At 30.3% G+C, this 10,183-nt stretch overlaps 1 protein-coding gene and 1 long non-coding RNA gene across 3 annotated transcripts; both read right to left on the reverse strand.

The window, feature by feature from the left end:
* Positions 1 to 703: 703 nt before the first annotated feature.
* Positions 704 to 2,187, reverse strand: LOC107058638 (uncharacterized). Its single transcript, XR_001472182.1, has 3 exons — positions 2,031 to 2,187; positions 1,287 to 1,446; positions 704 to 900 (listed from the first exon to the last, which is right to left on the reverse strand). It is a non-coding gene; the product is annotated as an uncharacterized lncRNA (long non-coding RNA).
* Positions 2,188 to 6,916: 4,729 nt separating this feature from the next.
* LOC102587476 (uncharacterized) lies at positions 6,917 to 9,982 on the reverse strand. Of its 2 annotated transcripts, none has more exons than XM_015304587.1 (5): positions 9,813 to 9,982; positions 8,664 to 8,930; positions 8,070 to 8,281; positions 7,724 to 7,985; positions 6,917 to 7,484 (listed from the first exon to the last, which is right to left on the reverse strand). In XM_015304587.1, the coding sequence occupies exons 2-5, from the start codon at positions 8,925 to 8,927 to the stop codon at positions 7,158 to 7,160; spliced, it is 1,065 nt and encodes a 354-aa protein (XP_015160073.1). In that variant the 5' UTR covers positions 8,928 to 8,930; positions 9,813 to 9,982; the 3' UTR covers positions 6,917 to 7,157. The 2 variants fall into 2 exon arrangements, with proteins under 2 accessions (XP_015160073.1, XP_006365778.1); XM_006365716.2 differs by having other exon boundaries at positions 9,743 to 9,982.
* Between the last annotated feature and the right edge of the window lie 201 nt (positions 9,983 to 10,183).

The raw sequence follows: 10,183 nt of genomic DNA on the forward strand, positions 1-10,183 counted from the left end.
TCCGCTGAGTTAAGAAAGCCAGGCCAAGGGTTCGCTTGGGGCCAGAAATGGTCTCCGGGTGCCGGTCCCGCCCAGGGTGTAGGCTCGGGGCGTGACAATAATAAATGAAAATGGTTCAATTAAAAATAATATTATTTCTTACATGTTTTCAATTGACCTCTAAAAATAAATTTTAAGTCACTATCCTATTAAATTAATACAACTTAATGAAAAAATGAATTTCTTTTTATATATCTAGAAAAAGAAAATATTTAAAAGTTATGCGGGGCGGGGCGGGTTTAAAATGAAAAAAAAGTTGTTATGGAGGCGGAGCGGGGCGGATTAAAAATTATGCTGGTTAAACTCAACCCGCTCCGCACCGCCCCATTGCCATCCCTATTCAGATCAACCTTTTACAACGAGTTTGACTTGAGTTAAATTTAAAAAAAATATTTATTGAAATAATTTTGACTTTCTTTGAACTGAGGACATATATATTCTAGTAATCATACTCACTTTTATATATAGGGATTAATTAATTGTCTTTATTAAGAAAACTACTCGGATGGTAAGCATCCTGGTCAATCCTCGCTTCCAAATCTTAAGATTGTAAACTCGAGTCAGCAAGGGAGCAAAAAGGTGAGAGCTCTCTCCCAGGAGAGGTAAAAAAAACGAACATGTTAAAATATATTATTTGAGACAAATTACTCCATGTAATTGGTAACCAACACACATTAATTCATTATCAAGTTACACAGACTAATTAAGTACTCAATATTGAGGTAATATTACAGAGAACTATAACACTCAACTTTTCATTCTTTGTTTTTTTTTTCCCTCTCTAGACATGGTAGAAAATCAATGTCAAAACACCAGCTAATTGATTTCTTGTTTGACATTCTTTCGTTGTTAGGCAAGTACCTGCACATAAATAAAATCAAAATAAGAGATGATAATGTCCTATATATATATTGAAAATTTGTAAGTTACACAATATAACTATTAAAATTCAAAAATGACAAAATGTGACAACGTAAAACTTACTTTATATAACGATATACATACATGCGGTGTAACTTACTCAACATTTTGGAATTACACCACACTTGATTCGTAGTATTGCAAAAATTCACTTAATATGTAATATTCAGAATCTTGACTTAATCACCAAGCATATTTTTATAATAATAAAAACATCATAACATATTTAAGACTACTTTTAATATGTACGAAATATCTTTTCCTAAACATCATTACATAAAATTAAACAATAATATAGTACATATGGTGTAATATAATTAACTTACTTTAGCACTTTGGAATAACAGGACAGTTAATAAGATCAGTAACGAAAATCTGTCCAAACAAAGAAGACCAGCAGAAGTTCTCATTGTGTACAGCAGCACTTAGTGCTTCGCAACAATTTTGTTTTTCAATAGGGCCAGCATTGCAGTGAACTAAAGCTGCCTGCAATAAGAGTATCGAATTTATCTGAAATCAGTATTTTTAACATGAAGTACATGCAAAATTTATGAAAATTATGATAAATGTTATTTTACATATTCATTTTTGGTTGTTTTAGCTTGTGCGCACCCCTTAAAAAATTATTTATTTCTAGAAAATGAAATGTATTTTCACTTACTCTTCATAAATACCTTGAAAAAATATAGCTATGGAGTAGTTCCTTGGTTATGTAAAATTTTCTTTATTTAAAAAAGGATAAAATTAAAATAACATCATTAATATCATTAAAACATCAGTTATTTTGAAACAAAATGAAAAAGCTAAAATAACACTGATTTAGGAACGGAGGGAGTATTTAAAACTCCTTATAACCTCCAACATCCCAACATCCTACGTAATATATTTAAGATCACAAATCCAAAAAAAAAAAAAAAATTGTACATTTTACATATCTTTAATTTAAGACCAACAAATTTAAAACTCCTCTTTATTTAACTTAAAACAAATAGATTAAAAAAGAAAAAGTAATAAATGTAAATTTATAACTTAAAATATATAAAGTTTAAATTTTGAATCTGTGTGCCTACCTCGAAGGGGTCAATACCTCCATACCCTGCCTGTGCAAAAGCTTCATGTATAGAACTAGAAGCTAAAATAACACTAACCAGCAAAATGGTTAAACTCATGACCTTAATATTTGTCATCTCTTCTAATTGAACTTTCTTTTTCTTTCTTCTTCTAAGGTTTAAGACTTTAAATTCATGATATGTACTAGTTGTATATATATATATATACAAATAATGAGAGGAAAAAAGAGAGTTGATGAAATGAGGAAGCAATTAATGCATGCATAGATCTCAAGAAGTGGTGGGCAATTTTATAAACTTTTGTTTATTGGTCAAAGAATGATGCAGAAATTTGTAGCAAGCATTGAGGTTTTATTAAATGGAAAATATTGGATCTAAGTTATATATAAAGATTGTTTATTCTATTTGTGTAGGTAGTTTAAGAAAAGAAAGAAAAAAAATTAATCTATAATTTGCGAGCTATTATATAGAAGTGAGGGTTTTACCCTGTACATACATATAGAGACGGTGAGTTTTTCTTGTTATTAAAAAAAATGAAAGATTTTTTTAAAAAACTTCTGGTTCTAAAGTAAGTTGTTTAAAGCTAAATTGTTACTTTTTCTATCTATTTTTTACTTGTTCACACTTTACTATATTAAATATAGATGTGCACTTACTTATCCAGTTTGAAAAACAAGATCAAACTTATAACTTAGTTTCTAATTTATCTTTATTATTAATTTATATTAAATTTTAGTAATATATTTTCTAAAATATTAAATTTATTATAATTAAAGAGTAATAAGTAAAATTATCATTCTATTTATTGTCCCTTAGATAGTGTACCAAGTCAATAAAGAGGAAAAATTAGATAGTGGAAGTACCAAATATAAGAAATATATATTTTTGAGACAGACTATAAAGAGAAGAGTATTACATATGTTATTATAAAGTTACCAATTAAGGCATATCATAAATTTTCTTAAAATTACCCTATAAATAATCTTATTATGTAAATATATATGTGCATAGATATTAGAGTAAGATTAAATATTATACTTCAAATTCTAAGAGAGTGAACGTTGTAGCTTCCTTAACGGATTGGCAAGATTTATGCTTAGCTTCCATTTTATGAGTATTTAATTATGGCTAGATTGGATCAATGGATCTTGTCTCCTAGAGTGTCTTAGTTGACTTATATTGTTGAAATATAAGTTCTTTATATATCGGTACAAAAAATAATAAAAATATTTGTGATGGTTATTTGTGACTTTTACATAAATTTTGAATCGAGACCTAAATAATTCGAACGTGCTTCAAACAAGTTTGAACTAAACTTTATGATATGATATATGATATTTGCGATCGCAAGATTTAAATTATACGTTATCGTAAAGGAATAGCACCTTGAAAAGGATTGTGTATGTGGAATATTAACGGTGATAGTAAAGCAACAAATGTATAAAAAAGAATTTTTTCTTGTACAAAATGTTATGGGTTGCGAGGTGTGTGAAGTGTGCTACATTGCTCTTTAAGAGTTGAGTGTCTGTTTGATATAATTTGGATAATTCTTACTTCTAGATATAGTTTTTATGATTAAGTTAGGTTCAAAATTTAATTTTTAAAATGTATTATTAACTCTGTTGATTATTAAACTTTTATTGATTTTTCGAGCTCATGAAATATGTTCTTAAACATACATTGAGAATGTGTAGCACACTTGTGTTATAGTTTGTTCGTTGGATCATAGATAAGACACCAAAACCAATTTATCCCTTCAATTTTGGGATATGATAGTCGTTTTTTTAGAAGCTTGGCTAAACAGACTTTAATTTTTGTATAATTTGAAGAAAAATATTACTAATTCCACTTTAAATAAGGGGTGATGTGTTGTGATGACATTTTATGACAAGCAGTTATGATTAAGTGGGTGAATATTCTTTAGAAGGTCATTATAGTATATATATAATATTGAATATATGTTGACGACGTCTACAAACCGTTAGGATTAAGTGACTGAATTTCTTTAGCTACCTGCCTATAATGTTAAGATTTTTTTTTGGAAAAGTTCGTAACATCAATTGAGATATCATAATCTCTAAAATTCTCTACCATTTAAAATTTTACAAAAATCTCCTCTCGAATACATTCTTCCCATTAAGTAATGTATTACTTGCAATGTATTGGACAACCAAGAAATGTATCTGAAAGCAATGAAAAAATCAAAATTTTTATAATAGGAGAAACTTTGGGATAAGATGTAATTTACCCCAAAATGTATGACATTTCTGTAAGTTTCCCAAAAAAATGGTGTAAGATTTTTAAATCCAAATTAAATCTTCTTTGATAAATTGGGCTCAAATGTAAAATCTGTATAAACCTAAAATTTGACTAATCCAATGCTTGGGCCTAAAATTTGACTAATCCAAACACAACTATGATATTTTTAGGTGAAACTAAGCAAATATCCATAAAAGTAAAATAATTACAAACATATACCCCTTTACATTCATATCAACTAAATAATTACACTATATACCCCCAACTAATTTTACTTAATTGACACTAGATCAATATCATATACTCTATTGGTATCGTTAAGGTTGATAATTTTGCTTAGTTGATATTAAATCAATATATATATATATATATTGTGTTAATATCATTAAGGTTTCTTGTTCAGAAATTATTCGTTACACTGTATTGATATCATAAGTATATATATAATAGTATTGTCATGACTTTATAGATAACATGAAATTATTTACATTGAGTCCTTTATTATGACAATTTTAATTTCTTCTATTTGATAAATAGGTTATAGCCCACAAAATCATTCATATTAAAAAAGAAGTGGCGTATATGTTGTCATTGTTGATAGTGACATGTAAGCATTACTTGCATGGTTGAGAAACAAGTAGGAATATTCATATTCCTTGAGCATATGCATTTCCTATTCTGTGAATAACTTGCAAATCCATTAGTACTCCCTCTCCCGTTTTAATTTGTTTGGCTGATTTTAATTTGATATAGAGTTTTATAATGTCAAAAAAATAATAATTAAAACTTATAATTTTAAATTAAAGATATATTAAATGTAGGAATGAGCATGACGCGATGTTGAAAAGTTAAATTCGATAATTTCGGTTTTTTAAAAATACTATACCATTACCATACCAAATTAATTTGGTATGATTCGGTATTTTGAAGTTCAGTTTCGGTATTTTGCATGTATGGTAAATCGGTTACCACAGTTTAGTCAACTTCAACTTATATATATATATATCTATATTATCTATATTATCTATATTACCTTAAAAGCATGAACTCCTAACTTGAATGTAAATTACTATAATATCCTTAACTTAGGTTGTGACTTTTTCGATGAGTTGTGACTTTTTCGATAAGTTGTGACTTCTTTCAAAGGGTTGTAATTTTTCGATGAGTTGTGATATTTCCAAAGAATTGTGACTTTTTCAATGAGTTGTAACTTTTCCGATAAGTTGTGACTTTTTTCAAAGGGTTGTGACTTTTCCAAAGAGTTGTGACTTTTGCAATAGGTTGTGACTTTTCCAAAGAGTTGTGACTTCTCGGAAAGGTCATGACTTTTTAGATAAGACACAAAAACCACTTTTTCATACTACCCTTTGTTGACTATAAATAGGAGGGTCCTTCCTCTCATTTTTCAACCACTAATTTTTTTTAATCTTCTACTCTTCTTCTTCTTGCTAAAAAAAAAAAATCGTGTGATTTATTCTCCTTGAGTGAGTTCGATGTTTAGCGAAATATGAGGTACCACTATTCTGATGAAGTAAATTGTTCTATCCTAAGAAGGTATATTCCATAACCACGAGTACTTGAGGAAAATAATTTTGATGATATAATAATCATTTTTTTACTTAATATATACATTAATATATGTAATGTTCCAATATATGAAGTTAACATGATGTAGTCTAAATACATTTGTTTTTGTTAATAATTTCTCTTGTGATGTAGATATATGCTTCTGAATAACTATTTCCAAAATTATTAGACTTCTTAAGAGTTAGATAATTGCCATGATTAATTTTTTTGATGTTCAAGACAAAAAAAACATTCACAAAAGAATCTGTAATATTATTTTGTGCAATACAATTTACTATGCCATATATTTTCTGAAATGGTAATCACGTGCAACACACGTGTTGAAAAACTAGTATATATATATACACACACATATAATAAAGAATTATGACTTTGACTTTTCAAGAAACGTCTCAATTATATTATACTAATACTTTACACATGTAAAAATATTCAAAGTACAAACAATTCTCTTATTAATGGGTAAAACTTACCCGTACCGGGTGTATACACCAATCCAATATATGCATGCCATGTGTTTAAATTTACAGTTCATTTCACTTAATCTTAATTAATTAACATGTGTTTTACTTCATTAAATCACGTAATAATGAAAATTACATTAGTTTGGTGTAAATACCCGGTGCGGATACGTTTTTTCCCTTATTAATCAATCACTCAAAAAGAATATTTAAATCAAGATAGATAGTCAAAATTTCAACCTAAATAATTAGTTACTATTTTATATATTTGCTACTTGCTAGTAATTATATAGCTACATATATATGAATTTCATATGTAACTATATACTTCGGTACAATATTTGATATTTTGGTATTTTTTTATAAATACCAAATATTGTATTGAATACCGAATTTTTTGAAACATGCATACTAAATACCATAATATCTAAACCACGTTGTTAAAAATTTCGGTTTCGATATGGTATTCGGTATCTACTATACCATGCCCACCCTTAGTTGAATGTATCAAGATACCCTTTAATCCTGTCATCTTAAACATGCCATGAAAAAAAATGAAATTATCAAGTTGCCGAAAAAGGAAAGAGACACTACGTTTTATACAGACTATAAAAGAAAGTAATACAAACAAATTGATACGGATGGAGTAACTTACAAGGGTCATTTTTGGATACAATGAATGAACTAATACTCAAACCTATGTTGTTTGGACTCTTCAAATATGTCAATGGGTGCGAGTCGGATTCTCTAAAAGTAGTGTATTTTTGGAGAATCCGACATGAGTGCGGCAACGAAAGTGAAGAGTCCGTGCAACTTAGACTCAAAGAACTAATTTAGGTCTGTACAATGGAGGATCTTCTCCAAGCAAAAGTGATTTCAAGACAGCTTCACACACAACAGTATCATACACAAGCAAGTGCCCACCATCAGGAACTTCATGATACCGAATCCAAGGGAGCGTTTTCGAGACGTGTCTTTGTAATTGAACCGGCACAACCTTGTCCTCGTAACCTTGCCATATGTGAACAGAGCTTTCGTTTTGTGTATATGGGTTACTTAGCTCCAGTGGATCAAAATCCCACTTGCTAAATGCCACAATAAAGTCACGACGAAGGGAGTCAAATACCCTTCGTTTCCTTATCCCGTCCTGTCAATAGACGTAAAATGTGTCACAAACCAGAAATCGGAATAGTCCCTATACTACTACACATTAGTATGAAATCAAAATTGGTAAAGCTCACGGGACTGGCCAAGGAAGGCTTAACTGCTAGTATCACTACCGAGTCAACTTAAACAAGTATAACTAACCAAATTTCCGTTAAGAAAGATGGTTGTGTGAGTACATTATTTCCTTTTCTTTGTTTGGTCATAGCTGATCAAGTTTACCTGAGTGAACAATTGATATCCGTCTGTATTCTTCAAGACGGCCAAGTCTTTATCACAAAAAAATTTAGGATTTCCTTCAAGAACAGTAGCTGATGGGAACATTTTTTGAGTGAACCACCAATGTAATAGCCCCGGGGTATAACATGTGAGCAAAAGCATAAGCCGGCAGAGTTGTTTCCTGTAATCATCCTTCGTGAGATCATCAGGTAGCGAGCGCCATTTGTAATTTATAAATGGGACTATTAATGCCACTCCTGCAAGCCTGCAGCAGCATATTTGTCAATCCTAAACAATTGACAGCAAAAGCCAGAAATCTACAATTTATTTGAAGTGAGTTTTGTTATACTTTTGAGGAATGCGTTTGATGCAGCTCCAAGCAGGGTAACATCCCAACGACACGCCAATAACATAATACTTAGATCCTAATTGCAATTGATCAGCTAACTCTTCGATATCAGATGCTTCACTTTTAACGGATCGTTTTGGATTTGGATCACTCTCACCATATCCAGCTCTGTCGTATATCAGGAGGTATATCCCCATTCCATCTAGGAGTTTCTGAGAACTAAAGTATTATTAGAACATTCTCAACAGGATTATGCAAATTCAATAATGTCATTTCTTCGATAGAAAACAGAATGAAAAATGACTTCCTGCTAGAAATTCTAACCAAAAGAAGGAATTAATGCTAAACAACAGTAGAAACTTTAATGTAATTGTGGATCCATAAGAAAAATTTAGGGGATCGGCTGCGTGGCTTCAATGAATTTTATTGAAATGATGATCTTTGAAGATATGATTTTCTCGTTTGGATTATTTGTTTGAGCTTTCAATGTCAGCAAATTGACTTAAAGCAATAATCAAGCCAGTCAACCTTGTATCGAGGGGGTAGGGAATCGATTAACTATAGATATATATAGAGAGAGTTATTTGTGTTTACATCAGAAGCCATAAAACTCATTTCTTTGGAGCTGCCAAATCCATGAACAAGAATGATGCTGTATTTGCACTTGTTCTTGGGTACTCCTCTTTCTCTGTAAGCCAGGTACCTCCCATCACTAAGTCTGACTCTAAGAGTAGTAATACCAGATTCATCTACCACTGATGACTTGGATTCCATATTATTATTAGCATTTTGTTCTGTTGTCTGATCAGCACATCCCAGACAACCCATCATCAAAACAAGAATTCTTCTGAAAACCATCTTCTGAAAAATCAACAAATCTTGGTCTGTCAAATTCTACTACAAATTACAACAAACAACACATGCTGTGTAGTCTCACAAAGTGGGGTTCGATGAGCATAGAGTGTAGCAAAATTTACCCGTACCACAGAGGTATATAGCCTATTTCTAATAGATCCTCAGCTCAACATTCCAAAAATAAATAAATAACGGAAGTATAAGAAACAATAAATAGTAACATAAATCGAACGCAAGACTCAAGACTTCAAAATTGACCTCAGCAAATCAATTCAGCTAACAGGGTTGTCTTGAAATTACCAAATTCAAGACAACACTCTATGTTCCTCAGTCCCTTGGCTCAACCGTCGAGAAAAAGAAGTAACAGAAGTACAAGCAAAAAATGACACAAACAGAAATCCAACACAAGAATCAAGATTACAAAATTGACCTCAGCAAATCAATTCAGCTAATGAGGTTGTCTTGAAATTACCAAATTCTGCTACACTCTATGCTCGTCAGACCATTGGTTCAACAGTCAAGAAAAAAAAGTAACAGATAATAACAGAAATCGAACAACAACAATCAAGACATCAAAAATTGACCTCAGCCAATCAATTCAGCTAATGGGGTTATCTTAAACTTACCAAAGAACAAAACTTTCTCTAAAGAATCAAGATTTACAACTACTTCAACCCTTGGCTGTTCATTAGATTCTTGAAAATCCAAAATTGAATCTTTTTACCTTCAGAAAACTCAAAAATCTTGATTTGTCAAATTCCACATACAAATTGAGTTTCAGCACAACAATTCAATAAATGGGGTTGACTTAAACTTACCAAAGAACAAAACTTTCTCTGTAGAATCAAGATTTACATTCTTGAAAATCCCAAAATTGAATCTTTTTACCTTTCTTTTTTTCTATAAATGGAGGTTGGGTTCTTGAAAGTTGTCTTTTTGCTGGACAATGGTGACAGGATCAACTTAGACCATGTGCAAATGCAGGTAATTTGCATTTGAATGTTTTAATATGGCCTTGTCTTTACAAGTTTAAATATTGTTTGTTCATTCTTGTGTTTTTTTTTTTTTTTGGGTCCAGTTATAATATATGAGTGTTTTTTTTTAAAGTTAATAGTATCTGACTATTAGAAACAAGTTTTTAACCAAAAAAATATCCTAAAGTATATTCCAAAACTTAAATGAGTGAAAATTAGTCTCTTTTTTTTGTTTTTATATTTTTCAATTTTTTAGTTTAAAATTGAATTCTACCGCTAACTTTA

The sequence above is a fragment of the Solanum tuberosum genome, unplaced genomic scaffold, assembly GCF_000226075.1.
Source record: "Solanum tuberosum cultivar DM 1-3 516 R44 unplaced genomic scaffold, SolTub_3.0 scf00560, whole genome shotgun sequence".
In the NCBI taxonomy this organism is placed as follows: domain Eukaryota; kingdom Viridiplantae; phylum Streptophyta; class Magnoliopsida; order Solanales; family Solanaceae; genus Solanum; species Solanum tuberosum.

Bases quoted from the DNA above. Each gene is read 5' to 3' on its own strand.
- LOC102587476 (XM_015304587.1), bottom strand. From the start codon at position 8,927: ATGGTTTTCAGAAGAATTCTTGTTTTGATGATGGGTTGTCTGGGATGT. The intron at 8,282-8,663 runs GTAAACACAAAT...TTTAGTTCTCAG, and splicing joins TGAGTTTTATGGCTTCTGAT to AAACTCCTAGATGGAATGGG. The intron at 7,485-7,723 runs GTAAACTTGATC...GTCTATTGACAG, and splicing joins GATATCAATTGTTCACTCAG to GACGGGATAAGGAAACGAAG.